Source organism: Carcharodon carcharias, chromosome 25, assembly GCF_017639515.1.
Source record: "Carcharodon carcharias isolate sCarCar2 chromosome 25, sCarCar2.pri, whole genome shotgun sequence".
In the NCBI taxonomy this organism is placed as follows: domain Eukaryota; kingdom Metazoa; phylum Chordata; class Chondrichthyes; order Lamniformes; family Lamnidae; genus Carcharodon; species Carcharodon carcharias.
Genome location: NC_054491.1, coordinates 2,532,226 through 2,550,301, shown reverse-complemented (window position 1 = coordinate 2,550,301; position 18,076 = coordinate 2,532,226). Strand labels below are relative to the sequence as shown.

General features: G+C 40.3%; 1 protein-coding gene across 2 annotated transcripts in view; it reads left to right on the top strand.

Moving 5' to 3' along the window:
- The window catches only part of gramd1ba (GRAM domain containing 1Ba), a 454,136-nt gene that overhangs the window by 411,934 nt on the left and 24,126 nt on the right, over positions 1–18,076 (top strand). The window contains exons 11-16 of one of the 2 annotated variants that reach the window (XM_041174426.1): positions 1,074–1,230; positions 5,112–5,286; positions 5,937–5,975; positions 7,734–7,877; positions 13,299–13,417; positions 15,587–15,729. In XM_041174426.1, the coding sequence (XP_041030360.1) occupies positions 1,074–1,230; positions 5,112–5,286; positions 5,937–5,975; positions 7,734–7,877; positions 13,299–13,417; positions 15,587–15,729 (777 nt within the window). The remainder of the gene's footprint in view (positions 1–1,073; positions 1,231–5,111; positions 5,287–5,936; positions 5,976–7,733; positions 7,878–13,298; positions 13,418–15,586; positions 15,730–18,076) is intronic. The other variant, XM_041174427.1, reaches the window with a different exon arrangement.

Genomic DNA, 18,076 nt, shown 5'->3' with positions numbered 1-18,076 from the left:
TGTAAATCAATGTGGCTTAGGGTCGATGCCAGACATATTTCTGTACCTACCAGTGAACTGTTCATTGGACTGTTCCTGTACTAAAAAGGTGAAAACTGTCCAAATTATACAAGTTACAAATACACAGGCTCAGTAGTCTGACAACAATACTCACACACGGAAGTAAAAATAAGTTTGCATCAAAAAAATACCACAGCAATTTTGTATATATTTACATGCCTTTACTTACATAATGAACATAGGATTGAATTAATTCCTATTTTGAGATTCTGGCAGAAGCTTACACTTTGTTAAAGTTTAAATTTAGTTATTTCCTAAGTATGTTTTGTAAGCCTGTGCCTCTTAATTGTATGTAAGCCTCAATAAAAGTGCAGAGCTTCTCTCATCTTAGATCCTAGCATGTATCCTTTTTTATTCATTCATGGGATGTGGCCATTGCTGGCTAGGCTACCATTTATTACTCATCCCTAATGCCCCTGAGAAGATAGTGGTGAGGTGCCTTCTTGAACCGCTGCAGTCCATGCGTTGTAGGAACCCCCACAGTGCTGTTTGGAATATCTGTCAGAGAATAAGCATCTGAATCATACGCCAGCTCAGACAAGTCAGATCTCTGGTAATTAAACTAAATGGGAACCATTCTGTTTGAGGATTGATTAGTGACTTGGTTGAAATAGTTGGGAGAAAAGGAATTCTGAGGAATTTGCAGAATTAATTATAATTGAAAACTCAAATGTTACATAGTAATTTTATAAATATTAAAATAAATATATTTCAGAAAATTAAAGATTACATCCAAAGAAATAACACATGATACTTATGAAGTAACTGCAGAATAGGCAGACCTCTCAGCATAGCTCTTTCAACTGGTGTTAAATGCATTTATTTAAAATGGAAAAATATCAGAAATTTAGTCCCTCTTCCTCTGCTTCCATCTGAAGAATTAAACGGATGAGACTCTTAACAAATGTCACAGACAAAAACAGAGCTTTTCAGTGTCTGCCTTCTTTGTCTGTTGTGAAATATATGTCGGTATTTATTGTCATATGTAATGGTGTGCATTCTATTTCTGGCAGGTTCTGCGAAGAAATCCCAGTGGAAGAAGTAGAGGTGAATGATAATACATCTAAAAGCAGCATAGAAGTAAAGACGGATGCCAGTCCACAGATGCAAAAGAAATCAATCACGAATAGTACAATAACCTCCACAGGGAGCAGTGAGGCCCCTACCTCAGTATGTAAATTACTCGGACATTTTCAATTCACAGTATATTTAAAAATATGAAAAAAACCCTCTCAAATACTGCAAAACTTTTTGAAATAAAATTAAATGAAAATACTGGCATTTAAGAGAACTATAGGTGCTATATTTCAGTGCTTTAAAATAATCTGCCTCCTCCCCATATATTAATTTCCTTTACATTTAATGTGACTTATTGTAGTGGCTTACTTGAAACATTTAACACACAGAAAACCATAGAGGCAGACCAGGAAAGAATGGCAGTTTTTTTGCTTGTCAAACACTAACCCTCTGTCCCTGCATCTCCAAATCCTCAAAAGAATTAATATAGCCTAAACTACAATTATTATTTCAATTCAGACAAATCAGTTTAAGAAAGTATCATGCCTAAGAGATAATGGTGTTATAAACCACTGCCCGGAAGATGGAAAATGGCATATTAATGTTCAGCAACTTAATGGCCTGAATTTTCCCATCGGCGATTTGTGGGCGGGGCCCCTCACCAACGGGAAAATGACGCGGGATGATGTCGAGAGGCATCCCCGATGTCATCCCGGTCCCTTTAAATTTTTAGGAAGGCGGGGGCACAGCGAAATCAGCTGTCCGCCCGCCAACCTGTCAATGACCAATTAAGGCCATTGACAGCCTAATTAAGATAATTAAAGACCTGCCCGTCCAACCTTAAGGCTGGTGGGCAGGCCAGAAGCCCCAGCAGGCTTCTGGTAACACATGAAACCTCATCCACTGGTGGGAGGAGGTTACATGTCCGTTTTTAAAATGTTTAATAAAGTTTACGTCACTTTTATTAACATGTCCCACCTCGTGTGACGTTGACATATGAGGGGGACATGTTAATAATTTTTAAATTTTTCTATTTTTTGACTTTTTTTTACCTGTCACTAATCTCCCTGAGACAGGACTTTGCCTCAGGGAGCAGTGCGCTGTTTTGCGCGCATGAGTGAAATATCGCACTTTGACAGATGGCGAATCCCACCCCCTCCTGCACAGGAAGCACATAGCGATTCCGGTTGGGAAGGCCGCTTGACGGGCCTTAATTAGCCCGCCCACTCAAAATGGCGGCAGGCCCCGTTTCGGTGACAGGGGTCGGCTGTCTGCCCGCCGCCGAGCCGGTGGGGCCCGCCCGCCATCCAAGGGCAAAATTCTGCCCAATGTCTTCACCTTCCATATGCTTCTAGCTGCATCTTCCAAGCATATTGGGGAATGACCTCAAGATCCTATTTGTATTTCTAGATTATGCTGAGTTAAATTATCTCAGCCAAGATGGCAGTAGGGCATTGCAAATGACCAAATTATCCCTGGCTAATGGAGGGGAAATCAATTCAGATTCTTACTGCTAATTGCTATTTACTGATTCTTGCTGGAAAATGCACACTGGGATGTCTGGTAAGGTCGGAAACAGATTCAGCTGTGATGTCTCAAATAGCCTGTCAACAGTCAATGGCCATAATTACAACTAAGCTGAGGTACTAGGAGGCGCTTTTGGAACTGTACTCCAGCAGGAGTTAATACTTGTGGTGAGGAGAAATAGGGAAATTTAAGAAACATAGTGAAATAGTGCCCTGATTTTTGTTTTGAAGCTGTACTTCTTTAATTTAAAGGAGATTTAAATGCCTTGACAGTTCCAATGAGTTTATCCACTTTTTTTACGCATTCATGCCTCCTTTTTACAAATCCAAAGGGCACTTGATTTCACCCAAAGATCACATGGCCTCTCCCAAAGGTGCCCCTGGACCTTTCCAAAAGGGTCCCTTATCTCTCAAAAGGATACCCTAATCTCCAAAGAACTCCAGTAAGTTTAGACCTTCTCCCGAAAAGTGTAAAGCCCACAAATCATATTTCAGAAACCTGGGCGATGAAAATTGAATCTGACTGAAAGCAGGTGCACTTTTCCACGCGCAGCTGTCTCCATGAACCAAGCCTGTGCAAACTACAACCCTTTTACTTTCGCACCCTGGCAAAAATGGTGGATGCAGGGTTTGTGGGCGGGACTTCCGGAATCAAGGCATCAGCGTCATTTTGATTAAGGTGGAGATCTTTTCTATTCCCACGAAATCAGGCCTTATTCTAAATAGCAGCAGTTTAATATCTGCTCCTGTTCAGTGGCAATGGCAGTTATTTATTAGCTGTAAGGATTTGGATATAGAACCTATATTTTGCACAGAACTCAGAATCAATCTGAGAATCAGACACAGCTGGATGTGCATTGAATCAAAGCTGAGAAGTTTGCAATACTTCATTGCATGGGATTGTTTGGAATTTATACGTGATGGTGGTGTATTACAGTTCACTCGGAGTCCAAGTTGCTGTGACAAAATTCATTTTTACAAGCATGTCATAATCTGGAGCCATGGATAGCGATGGTGGAGGCTCCATCGTTCCTTCATCACATGGCTGACCAGGAATCTCTCTCACTCTTACTGCTTGCTATTGGCATATGTTGGAATGATTTGCTGGTTGATGTGCAACCTGTTTGCCCACGTTTTGCGCGCACCTTCTTTGGCCATCAAGTGCTGGGCTGGACCCAGAACTTCTGGCTTAGAGGCAGGGATGCTACCACCTAGCACACCACAAGACCTTTCAATTTATATGTAAATCATCATAATCTCAGTAGAACTTCTAATTTTGCAATTTAGCCCTGAAAGATCTGTGTTGAATAATGCCCTTGATCTGGAAGCAACAGCTATAATGTAAATAATGTTAACTTTTGACCTTCCAACAAACAGTGTTATAGAGCAGTCAGATAATAGTATAGTTCCACTCCATTAAATTTTTGGTATTGACTGCACTGCTGTGGTAAGCAATGTGGAGGCCAGTCCGTCTCTGTAAACAACAATGTGGAGAGTCACTGGACCGCTCTGAACCACTACCTAGCAGTCAAAGAGTCAAATAGCAATAGGTGATTTCCTGTTGGTGAATGACCTGAAAACAATTAAATAAGGGCAAGGCAGAATATAAAAATGGCTGTTTAACAACCCAATGGCTCAGAAATGAAGTTTCTAAGCCTTATATATCAGAAAGGTCCCAATTTGACTCCTGCTTGCGTTGAGTTAGCTGATTTTACCTGAGGCAACAGAAGCACTGTTATAGTTGGCCTCAAAGAGCTAGATTACAGGAAGGTAAAAAATAGCTAGGGTTCTTGTTCCTAATTGCCACATAACTGTTTCTACTGGGAGAAAGCATGTGTAGATGCATTTCTGGAACAAGGTTGAACTTGACCCAAACAGGATTATTTGGCCCACGTGCACCTGCAGCCCATAAAGAGATCACTGAAGGCTGATGCCAAAAAGATAAGTTTAAAAAAAATACTTAATGTACCTTAGACTGTGGGCCACTGCTCACTACCCCACCAATAGCTTTCCCACTTCCCACAGATACAATTTAGACCCTTGATGTTCCTCTATTAATGAGGCTATTGGGCCAATTTGCCATGATCTTGCCGCCAGCCTCATTAGGTGTGTGCAGTGGCTTTATATACAGATTGTGCTTTGCTTTGGATCCAATTTCTAGGCTCAAGTTCACTGAAATAGGCATAAAAGGTAAAGAAAGCTCAATTTAATGCAACAAGATTCTTGCTGCAAGGAACATATTGGCTGATGTAAGAAATAATTTTACTTTTTACCGTTTTTTTTCAAATGATTGATCAATTTCAGGTGAGCATCAAGAATGGAAGAATTAACAAACCTGAATTTCAACGGATTTAAAACCAGGATAACGTTATAAATACTTCAATTGTAACAATACGGGGAAAATGGAATCATAATCATAATATAAACGGGGCAATGACATGTTGGATTTCAAAGACATCTTCAAAACTCACATTGCAAGTTGAATTTCTCTTATTTCTACTGTCATAGTTTGATGGCATTCCACCAGAGGAGGATGACCGTCACCTAGAAGGTGAAATTGAAGCCCTTCAGGCCATTGACAAGAATGAAATCAGTTTGCCTGTAAACTCTCCTTCCCTGGACTTCAACGATAATGAGGACATTCCAACAGAGCTTAGTGACTCCTCTGAAACGCATGACGAGGGTAAGTCATTAACCGACTGTACCTGCTGTCACTTTTAACATGTCTTTGGAGGTTGTCTGCCCCTTCAGGTCTGAAAACTAGATTGGGTTGAGGGGGTGGGAAGGGAACCATGATTAGACAGAGATGTTATTTGTTAGAAATTACCACGCCTATGAAATTGATCAGGCGATATTGATCATGTGATATTGATCGACCATCATGCTGAAACTGTGAACTTTGTGGGGATTATTTTAAATTAGCCAAGGCATGTTTTACATAATTTTATCCAGCTTGATCTGCTTTTAAAACTGCATGAGGGTCAAGCCATCTCAGCTAGGGAGAGGAAAGAGCAGCCAGGTTTCTTCTTAAAAAAAAATAGAGTCTGCATGTAAAATAGAGCATAATGTGCATTTTCAAAAATGTGATTTTATTTCTTTTAATTTTCTATATATTTAGAAGCAGCTTAGTTTATTTTCAGTATATTTTAATTGCCTCAAACGTATACACAAACAGAATTTTAATACTTGCTCGACCACTCTTTAAAAATGGAATCAGAATTATTTTTGCAAAATACGTTTGACAGCTATGATGATAACTAGTCTGAGCACAGCACACATTAGAAAATTTTGTCCTATTTTCACTTTCATTTTTCCTGTCTGCATTCATTTCAGTGGGACTAACTACAGCTGATTTTAAAAAACTGAAAACAGGTATGGAACCATTGAGTTTAAAGATACATTTTTTCTAGATTTTTAAGAGTACTTAATAAATCTTTTTGTGTCTTGTGAATAATAAAAAAGAACACCGGTTCCTTACCCGTAAAGGGAATTCAACCCAATTTAAAATAAATGATCATATAGTATAGTATAGTTATAAACCCAAACCTTTCTCAAGATATTGGAAAATTTGTGCTGTCTCATAGGCTGCCATTATAAAATTGCTTTCCCAAATTAGGTTAGTCTTGTATCTTGTTCATCATGCTCAAAACAGAAACCTCAGAATTCTGTAGCTTATGGAATCACTGTACAGCATTTTATAAAATATGGCAGGACTTTCCTTACCTTGATTACTTAATCCCCTCATTCCTTGAGTTAAGCATACGTAGCATAATCATAATCTAGAATCATTCACTTACAGCAAGTTTCCACAGACAACATTTTTACTTCCTCTTCTGCATTCTCCCACTGTGCCTACTAATTAACTGCTTAGCAATTTCTTTCCCTTCAAGTGTTTTGAACCCAAACCTTATCGAGTGTAGTCTGCACCAATGGATTCTCATTTTTGGCAAAGCAAAGTATGTTTTTATTGAGGCGGCTTTTCTTTTTTATCCTTGTAGAAACATGCAATGATTTTACAAGTATGAAATAATAAGCAAAGTAAAGGATTGCTTTGGGGAGGAGACTACACATTTTCCAATTTTAAAAGGGGTTGAAATTTCCTTTAATTTTTTCCAAATAAAATGGACTTTTTTCTGCATGTAACAAAAGCTGTTAATGGATTAAGTTATTGCATTTGTAATGCTGCTTTCATTTCTAAAATTTCCCACAGTCCTATGTGAGATGCAGGTATAGAGGTATAAGTGGGAAGAAATTGGGATGCAATATCACCAGTGCAATATTATTTTTATTTTAAATCTGATTTTGTAGCGCATGGCCCATTCTACTTGATTTAAATTCAGCCCCAAAGTTGACACATGATGTGGATCATTAACTGGCAAGCAACTGGAGCAAGATGTCAGTGATTAAAAAAAATATTACTTCAAATTATCATGTTGGAGAAGACTTTCACAAATGTTCATAGAGCAAAAGTGATAAGTTAGAATGGTGGTTATTAGCATGAAATTTAAAACAGACTGTTCTTTTACTTGGGCTACAGGATTAGATGCAACCCAGAGAGGAAGGTATCTCCTGTAATAATAGCTGATAAAACACAGGTGTTTACTGATAGCTACAATCAACTGCTAGTAATGAAGTGTGGTCACTTCCTCATCTCTCTCAAAGAAGATAATCATGAGTATATACCAATGTTATATATTTGGAATTCTCCCATCCCATGTATGTCACCTTTATTATTGCTTCTATTTGGAAAATAACCCAATCATTTCTTAAATAACTATAAGGAGCAGTTTTTGTTAACTTGATTGATGAAGGACCCTGCAAGAAATATTGCAAGCAAGCATGCATCTGGAAGGGATTAGACTGAATTATAAGAACAGGAGACCATATTGTCTGAAGCTGTCTGAAGCATGTCCACAATTTGACTATTTAGTTGGTGAGCTATTATAACTATGCATGGGTGGCTGTAAATCAAGATACAAAACTAAATGAAGGGAAATTAGATGATGATCTGCATCATCTTACAAAGTGGGTACTATCATCTTCTGCCAGTTGTGTATTGGCTTTGTTTTTGCAGTGTTGGATGAATTTATGTCTAATTTTATTTTCACATCTCTTCCTGCCTCGCACCAGGAGAAGTGCAAGCATTCTATGAAGATCTTAATGGCCGACAATACATTAATGAGGTTTTTCATGTCAATGTGGACAAGCTGTATGATCTACTCTTCACTGACTCCCAGTTTCTACGAGATTTCTTTGAGCAGCGGAGGTTCACTGGTAAATTCATAACACCTTGTGTAAATAAAGCTGTGGAGAGCTCAGTGTTTCCAGGACAATGGTGTTCTTCTGTCTCAGAAGAACTGAAAAAATGTTTTATTTTACTCAAGCCTTAATATTCCTATTCAGAATGAAGATGAAACGTATACGCTGAAACTATTTAAATTCTAAATATAATTAAAGGTGAAAAGATTCAAGTTACTGTCCCAAAGTAAGTTACCATCCCAAACCAATAACAACAACTTATATTTATATAGCACTGTTAATTAATGAAATGTCCCAAGACAGTTCAGAGGAATATTATAAACAAAGTATGACACCACTCTACAGAAGGAGATATTAGGTCAGATGACCAATAGCTTGGTTGAATAGGTAGGATTTAAAGAGCGTCTTAAAGGAGGGAAAGCAAGGTAAAGAGGCAAGGAGGTGTAAGGAAAAATTCCAGAGCTTGGAGCCAAAGCAACTGAAGGCACAGCCACCAGAGGTGGATCAGTTATAGTTGGGAATGCGCAAGAGGAGCACAGGTGTCTCAGAGGGTTGTGGGGCTGAAGGTGATTGCAGAGATAGAGAGGAGCAAGGCCATGAAGGGATTTGAAAACAAGGATGAGAATTTTAAACTCAAGGCATTGCTTGACTGGGAACCAATGTAAGTCAGTGACCTCAAGCTTAAAAAGGGAGTGGGACTTGCTGTAAGTGAGGACATAGGTGGCAGACTTTTTGATGACCTCAAGTTTACAGAGGGTAGAATGTGGGAGACTTGCCAGGAATGCATTGGAATAATTGAATCTAGAGGTAACAAGGCATGGATGAGGGTTTCAGCAGCAGATGAGCTGAGATGGGCGTGAATTTGGGAGGTAGAAATAGGTGGTTTTAGTGATGGCACAAATACGACAATTTGAATGTACGAATTGGGAGCAGGAGAAAGCTACTCGGCCCCTCAAATCTGCTCTGCCATTCAACAAGATCATGGCTGATCTGATTGTAACCTCAACTCCACATTCCCACCTACCCCTGATAACATTTCATTTCCTTGCTTACCAAGAATCTATCTAGCTCTGCCTTAAAAATTTTCAAAGTCTCTTTTTCTACTGCCTTTTGAGAAAAAGAGTTCCAAAGACTCACGACTCTCTGAGAGAAAAAAATTCTCCTCATCTTTATCCTAAATGAATGACCCTTACTTTTAAACAGTGGCCCTAGTTTTAGATTCTCCCATAGGAGGAAACCCCCTCTCTACATCCATCCTGTCAAGATCCCTCAGGGCCTCAAAAGTTTCAATCTGGTCGCTTCTGCTTCTAAATTCCAGTGGAGCCTAACCTGTCCAACCTTTCCTCATAAGACAACCTGCCCATTCCTGGTATTAGTCTGGTAAACCTTCTCTGAACTGTTTCTGACACATTTACATCCTTCCTTAAATAAGGAGGCCAATACTGTGCACAGTACTCCAGATGTGGTCTCACCATTGCCCTGTACAACTGAAGCATAACCTCCCTACTTTTATATTCAATTCCCCTCACAATACATGATCAGTCATTACTGGAACATATCTATACACAGAGTTCTTAAAGGGCATGAACATCACAAAAATATATTAAAACTTATGTAGTTTACAAGCAGATGAGACAATAACTGTATCAAAACGTATTGTCATATCATTTTAGATGTGACAAAAATAGCACACAGTTCTTTTCCCAAAGATTAAAATATTTATTTTAATTTGAATAGTGATACACTTTTTTTACACAAACTAGTCAGTTGTCCTTGACATTGTACAAGGTGATTCAAACCAAGGGCACTTTTCAGGTGAAGTAGGTTGAGAGGGCAGGTAACAATGGACCACAGCTTGCAAGCTTACTTCAGTTCTTACTTTATAATCATCTTATAATCATTCTTATTTCTATATGGTGCTTCTATTTTAGATAATTTATAGTTATATCATAGAGTTATTATGGCATATACTTTTTCTTTTATTCATTCATCGGATGTGGGCTTCGCTAGCTGGGCCAGCATTTATTGCCCATCCCTAGTTGCCCGTGAGTAAGTGGTGGTGAGCTGCCTTCTTGAACTGCTGCAGTCTATGTGGTGCAGGTACACCCACAGTGCTGTTGGGAAAGGAGTTCCAGGATTTTGACCCAGCGACAGTGAAAGAATGGCGATATGTTTCCAAGTCAGGATGGTGACTGACTTGGAGAGGGACATCCAGGTGGTGGTGTTCCCATCTATCTGCTGCCTTTGTCCTACTAGATGGTTGTGGTTGTGGGTTTGGAAGGTGCTTTCCAAGGAACCTTGGTTAATTCCTGGAGTGCATCTTGTAGATGGTACACATTGCCGCTACTGTGCGTTGGTGGTGGAGGGAGTGAATGTTTGTGGATGTGGTGCCAATCAAGTGGGCTGCTTTGTCCTGGATGGTGTTAAGCTTCTTGAGTGTTGTGGGAGCTGCACTCCAGGCAAGTGGGGAGTATTCCATTGCACTCCTGTCTTGTGTCTTGTAGATGGTGGACAGGCTTTGGGGAGTCAGGAGGTGTGTTACTAATCGCAGAATTCTTAACCTCTGACCTCCTCTTGTAGTCGCAGTATTTATATTGCTAGTCCAGTTCAGTTTCTGGTCAATGGTAGCCCTCAGGATGTTGATAGCGGGGGATTCAGTGATAGAAATACCATTGAACGTCAAGAGGCGATGGTTAGATTTTCTTTTATTGGAGATGGTCATTGCCTGGCCCTTGTGTGGCACGAATGTCACTTGCCACTTGTCAGCCCAATCCTGGATATTGTCCACGTGTTGATGCATTTGCACATGGACTGCTTCAATATCTGAGGAGCTGCGAATGGTGCTGAACATTGTGCAATCATCAGCGAATATCCCCACTCCTCTCCTTATGATGGAAGGAAGGTCATTGATGGAGCAGATGAAAATGGTTGGGCCGAGGACACGATCCTGTGGAACTCCTGCAGTGATATCCTAGAGCTGAGATGACTGACCTCCCAACAGCCGCAACCATCTTCCTTTGTGCCAAGTATGACTCCAACCAGCTGAGAGCTTTGCCCCTGATTCCCATTAACTCCAGTTTTGCTTGGTGCCACACTCAGTTAAATGCAGCCTTAACGTCAAGGGCAGTCACTCTCGCCTCACCTCTGTGACCAGGTGAGAAGGGGTGAAATGGCTCCCCTCTATTCAATCCCCTTGGTTGGTCACAACAAAGGTTTAAGTTTCTTCCTCATGAAGATATGCCTTTTCCAAATCAAAATTTATTTAACTACTTAAACTGTGAGCAATAAGAAGCCAATCAAACCAGGTTTTCTTGAGTCAAAAAGAGAACAAACTTATACCCACTAAATCAGAGAAAAATAATCATAACGTGACATCAAGCATTTGGTCCTCATGCAGTCATTTGAGCGTGCACACACACACAAAGGTATCAAAAATAAGAGTCCAATAAAAAGAAGGTAAAAGAATATTTGGTTAAGTGTCCTTTGTCCTTGAGACGTAGATTTTAAATGCTGTGGCTGATTTAAATTAGCTGGTTTCTTGGATGTGATCAGCTGTGGAAGATGTTGTAATTATTGCAAGATCTTGGTTTCATGGTAGGTTTCTGGTAGAGTTGGCTTCTCCAATTGGGTGACACACTTATTCTAAAAGTCAGGAAGGAGAGAGAGCAGCCTTCATTCTGTTTCCTTTGCTGAAGACTTTCATGACACCACCTGTGTCACTTGCAATCGTTCTCAAGTTGTTGGGCAGCCTTGCCTTAAATACTTCACCCATTGTGTATTTCCAAGAGGTTTTGGGTGTGTCTGTTTGTGGCAACCATTGTTTCAATATTAAGTACATTTAATTTTTAATATCTCTTCCCAAGACAGTTCCAAGTTTCGATGGGTGACTGGATTATAGGAAATGTCTCTTTCTTCACACTACTCTGAGAGTGATTTGTTTGTTTCTCATCTTCACTTGGGAATGTGGCTTTGCATTTCTAAGCAATTGGCTCTGTCTCAGTTTAAATTGCAAAATTTCCAAATTTCCAGTCAGTTGAAAGTTGAAAAATCTATTTTCAAAAAATAAAGTGGCATAGCCTTATGACACATAGAGGCCATTTAGCCCATCGAGTCCATGCCAGCTCTCTATCAGACAATCCAGTCAGTCCAGTTTCCTGCTCTATCGCTGTAGCCCTGCAAGTGTATTTCCTTCAAGTGGCCACCCATCCAATTTCCTTTTGACATTGTCTATGCAAAATTTATAGCATTTTGTGAAGCATAAAAGTAGAGCTAGTTGCAACATGAGGCCCTTTATGCAATATAAGCTGAGGAGCTGGAGGCAAACCCGAACCAAACAGTGCCCCTCAGTGTGATAAATTCATGTAGGAAGTTTCCAATGTAAGTGTCAAGGCTGGAATTTATAAAGTGAAAAATTGACACAAGTGTGACAAGTAGTGAGAATTTGTGGACAGGAATTGCAATTAGATTATATGATATTTAACATGATTGATAATGCATTCACAAACATTTCAATAGAGAAAAAATTGTTTTGCTTAATCTAACACTGCTATAACAGTTTTTTTTTTACCTTCAACCTGCTTCCATGATCTCATTGACAGAGATGTTTAAAAAACACTCTCAAATTCAATGGACTGAATTTTTCCTTGATCGGGCAGGCACGCACCCAACCCAATCGGGCATGAAATTGCACGAGATAACATTGGGCGAGAATCCCGATGTCATTGCACACTTGCGCAATATTTAGCTTGGCGGGCGCATACAAAAGTCGGAAATGCCCCCACCGACAATTAAGATGGCAGTTAAGCCCATTAACACCGCACTTGCCTGCTGTTTTATGTCGTCCATTCAATCTTACAGTTGGTGGTTGGGTGAATCAGTTACTTGGCCTTTACATTTTTCATGAAACCTCATCCATGGGCGGGATGAGGTTTCCATTTTGAAATAAAATAAAAATAAAAATCTGTGGGCAGCAATTTTATCATGTATATTTTCAGGTGCCTGACTGTGATCCTCAGACATTTTTTTCTGCTTTTTAAAACGTCATTGGACCATTTTTGGGTCTGCAGCTCCCTGAGGCAGCTCTCTGCCTTCAGGGAGCTTTGTCTCAGTGCTCACCCATGCCTGCATTGATGTCATCCCCCACACTCCTCCCGCCCCCACCCCAACAGTGCTGAGCTTTTCAGCGAGCGTGTCACGCCGGCTGGCTGTTAATTGGCCAGCGTGCGTGAAATCGTGGTCAGCGATCCATTTCCAGGCCGATCCCAGGCCCACTGATCGTGCCCGCCTGCCAAGTTAAAAGTTCAGGCCTATGTGTATGATGAAACTGAACACTCATGTTAGCTATGATGAAACCTACTTCTACAAATCCTGCATTCCAGATGAAGGCTCTGGAACAATGAAGAACGGCCAGTAATACTTATCTTTTTTTCCTTCTAGACATGGTTCGTCATCCTTGGAAGAAAGAAGTTAATGGCAATCAGACCCGCGTAATATTGTACACTATTGCTCTCTCAAACCCACTTGCGCCAAAAACTGCCACAGTCACCGAGACCCAGGTGAGACTTACCCATCAAAGTTAACATTAAATACAGCCTTGCAGAGTTAATCTTTGATTCCTGAGCCAGTGTTGTTGGAGCAAGCAAATCCTGTTATCTCAGTGCAGTTTTTCCAGGTATTTATACTCCTAACAACTGCCAGCACCAATTTTGTGAGAACACAGTTAGTTATGGTATACTGCAGCCTACTTTATCCAACCAAAATGCTCAAAAAGACTGCTGTTGACAAGCAAGTTGTTAAAATTAGCATTTTATAGCACTGTAAGACAACAACTTCCTAGCTGTTATCAGCTACTTCAGAGCCAGTAATTTCAACCATCACCAAACTGAATAACTCATTACAAAAACAAAAACAGAATTACCTGGAAAAACTCAGCAGGTCTGGCAGCATCGGCGGAGAAGAAAAGAGTTGACGTTTCGAGTCCTCATGACCTTTCGACAGAACTTGAGTTCGAGTCCAAGAAAGAGTTGAAATATAAGCTGGTTTAAGGTGTGTGTGGGGGGCGGAGAGAGAGAGAGAGAGGGAAGTGGAGTGGGGGTGTGGTTGTAGGGACAAACAAGCAGTGATAGAAGCAGATCATCAAAAGATGTCAACAACAATAGAACAAAAGAACACATAGGTGTTAAAGTTAAAGTTGGTGATATTATCTAAACGAATGTGCTAATTAAGAACGGATGGCACGGCACTCAAGGTATAGCTCTAGTGGGGGTGGGGAGAGCATAAAAGATCTAAAAAAAATTTTTTAAAAATAATGGAAAAAGCTGGGAAAATGAAAATCTATATAAGTTATTGGAAAAAAAGGGAAGGGGGAAACAGAAAGGGGGTGGGGATGGGGGAGGGAGCTCACGACCTAAAGTTGTTGAATTCAATATTCAGTCTGGAAGGCTGTAAAGTGCCTAGTCGGAAGATGAGGTGTTGTTCCTCCAGTTTGCGTTGGGCTTCACTGGAACAATGCAGCAAGCCAAGGACAGACATGTGGGCAAGAGAGCAGGGTGGAGTATTAAAATGGCAAGCGACAGGGAGGTTTGGGTCATTCTTGCGGACAGACCGCAGGTGTTCTGCAAAGCAGTCGCCCAGTTTACGTTTGGTCTCTCCAATGTAGAGGAGACCACATTGGGAGCAACGAATGCAGTAGACTAAGTTGGGGGAAATGCAAGTGAAATGCTGCTTCACTTGAATGCATTCATTGCTCCCAATGTGGTCTCCTCTACATTGGAGAGACCAAACATAAACTGGGCGACCGCTTTGCAGAACACCTGCGGTCTGTATGCAAGAATGACCCAAACCTCCCTGTCGCTTGCCATTTTAACACTCCACCCTGCTCTCTTGCCCACATGTATGTCCTTGGCTTGCTGCATTGTTCCAGTGAAGCCCAACGCAAACTGGAGGAACAACACCTCATCTTCCGACTAGGCACTTAACAGCCTTCCGGACTGAATATTGAATTCAACAACTTTAGGTCATGAGCTCCCTCCCCCATCCCCACCCCCTTTCTGTTTCCCCCTTCCTTTTTTTTCCAATAAATTATATAGATTTTCCTTTTCCCACCTATTTCCATTATTTAAAAAAATTTTTTTTTTTAAATCTTTTATGCTCTCCCCACCCCCACTAGAGCTATACCTTGAGTGCCCTGCCATCCATTCTTAATTAGCACATTCGTTTAGATAATATCACCAACTTTAACTTTAACACCGATGTGTTCTTTTGTTCTATTGTTGTTGACATCTTTTGATGATCTGCTTCTATCACTGCTTGTTTGTCCCTACAACCACACCCCCACTCCACTTCTCTCTCTCTCTCTCCGCCCCCCACACACACACCTTAAACCAGCTTATATTTCAACTCTTTCTTGGACTCGAACTCAAGTTCTGTCGAAGGGTCATGAGGACTCGAAACGTCAACTCTTTTCTTCTCCGCCGATGCTGCCAGCCCTGCTGAGTTTTTCCAGGTAATTCTGTTTTTGTTTTTGTTTTGGATTTCCAGCATCCGCAGTTTTTTTGTTTTTATCTCTGTGAATAACTCATTAGGTTGGAATAATATTGCTTAATATCAACTGGGGATGACTGCTCTTGAAGTAAGCAATTATCATTTGTTAAGTGTATCCCCAGAGTATTCTTCCAATATAATTAATGAGATTTGTGCATATTGAAGTTTTTTTTCATTCACAGACTTTGTACAAAGCCAGCCAGGAGAGTGAGTGTTATGTGATCGATGCAGAGGTGATTACACATGACGTTCCATATCATGATTACTTCTACACAATCAACAGATATAGCCTTACACGGGTGGCAAAAAACAAAAGCAGGCTGAGGTATGGAAGCTGTTACTCCTGATTTAGTTGTTTTTGTGCAGAAACATATTGATTTTCACCCAGTGGTGACTTCTAATTGTAGCAAGTGTCACAAAAACGTCTGCGGTTCTTCATCATTTTGCATTTCTTCTCGAGCATCAATTAACATGAAGGAGATAATTTTAGATCAGTGGAATCTGAATAGAGCTGGAATAGATCTTCACCACTGCAGTGTTATGTTTTTAGGTTGTTGCTTTGATGATTTGACATGATCTCATGTTCAGTGTCAAAGACCAACCCCGTGGATGAGCCATTTCTCTCTAAGAACCAACATGCACCTTCATACACCTTTATAACATAGCAAGCCCAGGGTTCAAGCAGAAACTCTTGCCCCCCTATTTATCTTACTGGAAATATCATGAACCCTCTGCTGGTCTCCTAGATTTTGGAAAGCAATAGAAGAAACACTCTTACATCATAACCTACCAAAAGGGTTTAATAATAATTACTAATAACCAATAGCAAAGTCAACCCAGATGATTGCACAACTTCCTAGAATGTAATCCTCCTTGCATACAGAAAATAATAAACATTACAAAGCCTTTACTTGTATTCTTAATAACGCTTAAAAATGCAATATCACTTAACAACCTTGTATGGTATTCTTTGTCTTCTCCCCAATGGAGAATTTCACCACTTGTACTGCTACTTTTTCATACAAAGGTTAATGGAAATATGGGACACTCTCTTCAAAATTGCTGTTGATGTTTGAGAAATTCAAAAAGAGATTGATCGATTTTTGTTAGGCAAGAGGATTAAGGGTTACGGAACCAAGACGGATGGATGGAGTTAAAAAAACTGATCAGCCTTTGGAAGTAGGAACAGGAGTAGGTTACTTATGCCCTTGAGCCTGTTCTGTCTTTCAGTGAAATTATGGCTTATCTGCAACCTAACACCACAAACCCGCCTTTTCTCCAAACCCCTTCATGCCCTAAGAATTGATCTTGCATCAATTGCTGTTTGCAGAAGGGAGTTTCAAACTTCTACCAGTCTTTGTGTGTGGAAGTATTTTTAATTTGATAATGATCTAATTGAACAGGCTTGAGGGGCTGAATGGTTGACTCCTGGACCTATGTTCCTTATGATGGCATTAGAAAGCTCTGGACATACACTCCCTGAGTTTTGCCCCTAATACCTTTGATGGTTGAGAAGGGGAAAAAAAATCAACTAAAGTTGCCAAGCATTCATTTAAAGGTTTATCGAATGGATGCAGTTCCAAGTGATTGCTTCTTGGAGTATCAACAGTGTCTATCCAATAAAATTTTAGTCTGTTCATCATGTGACTACAAATTTCTTTCACCTTGATGGTGACTTGCAGAACAAAGCAAGCCATTGTGTCAGATTATTCCAGATTGAACCTCATCTACTTTGAATAAATTTTACAAGCAAAATGTATTTACAAGGGAACAACACCCTGTCTGTTCAATTGAACATATAAAATATGAATTTTATCTGCTCACCAGTGACTGTAGGACTTGAGATTAGACTGGTAACCGAAACTCCATGCGATTCATAGGTGGACCACTGGTTCTATGTTATTGCACTCCTGCATTAAAGCACATGTTAAATAACAAGCAATGCATGGCAATGCTTCAGCCACCCTAAATTGAATTTGGTTTTCAAAACAAACCTGACGGAGGAACAATTTACATGGTGACAGTGATGCATTTGTTTGTCCAACTGCAAGGTGAATGTTGTGCCTTGCTGTTTGATGATGAGTGCAAAGTTTTTTTTTCTTTATTCTTTCATGGGGTGTGGGCGGCGCTGGCAAGACCAGCATTTGTTGCTCATCCCTAATTACCTTGAAACTGACCTTGGTAAGGTCATTTCAGAGGGCAGTTAAGAGTCAGCCACATTGCTATGGGTCTGGAGTCACATCCAGGTAAGGATGGCAGATTACCAGAATCGATGTTTCATAGTCACGGTTACTGAGACTAGCTTTAAATTCCAGTTTAATTAAATTTAAATTCCACCAGCTACCAAGGTGGGATTTGAACCCATGTCCCCAGAACAGTAGCCTAGGTCTCTGGATGTCCAGCAACATTACCACTACATCACCATCTCCCCTGTTCCCTAAGTAGGTTAGGGAAAAATGTTGGCGTGTTCGAACTGGATGAACCTCAGTCATTTTGTATTCAGGGTGATTTTGTGGCTCCAAAATGCCTCCAAAATGCCTCCAAAATTGTGCATCTCATTGCCCAGGAAAAAGGCTGCACCACCAGTAGTTATTTACCCCACTGAGGGTAAGATCCCATTCAAGCATACTGATCTTTGGTAAATTTAGCAGGTAAGTAAATTTTCATTATAT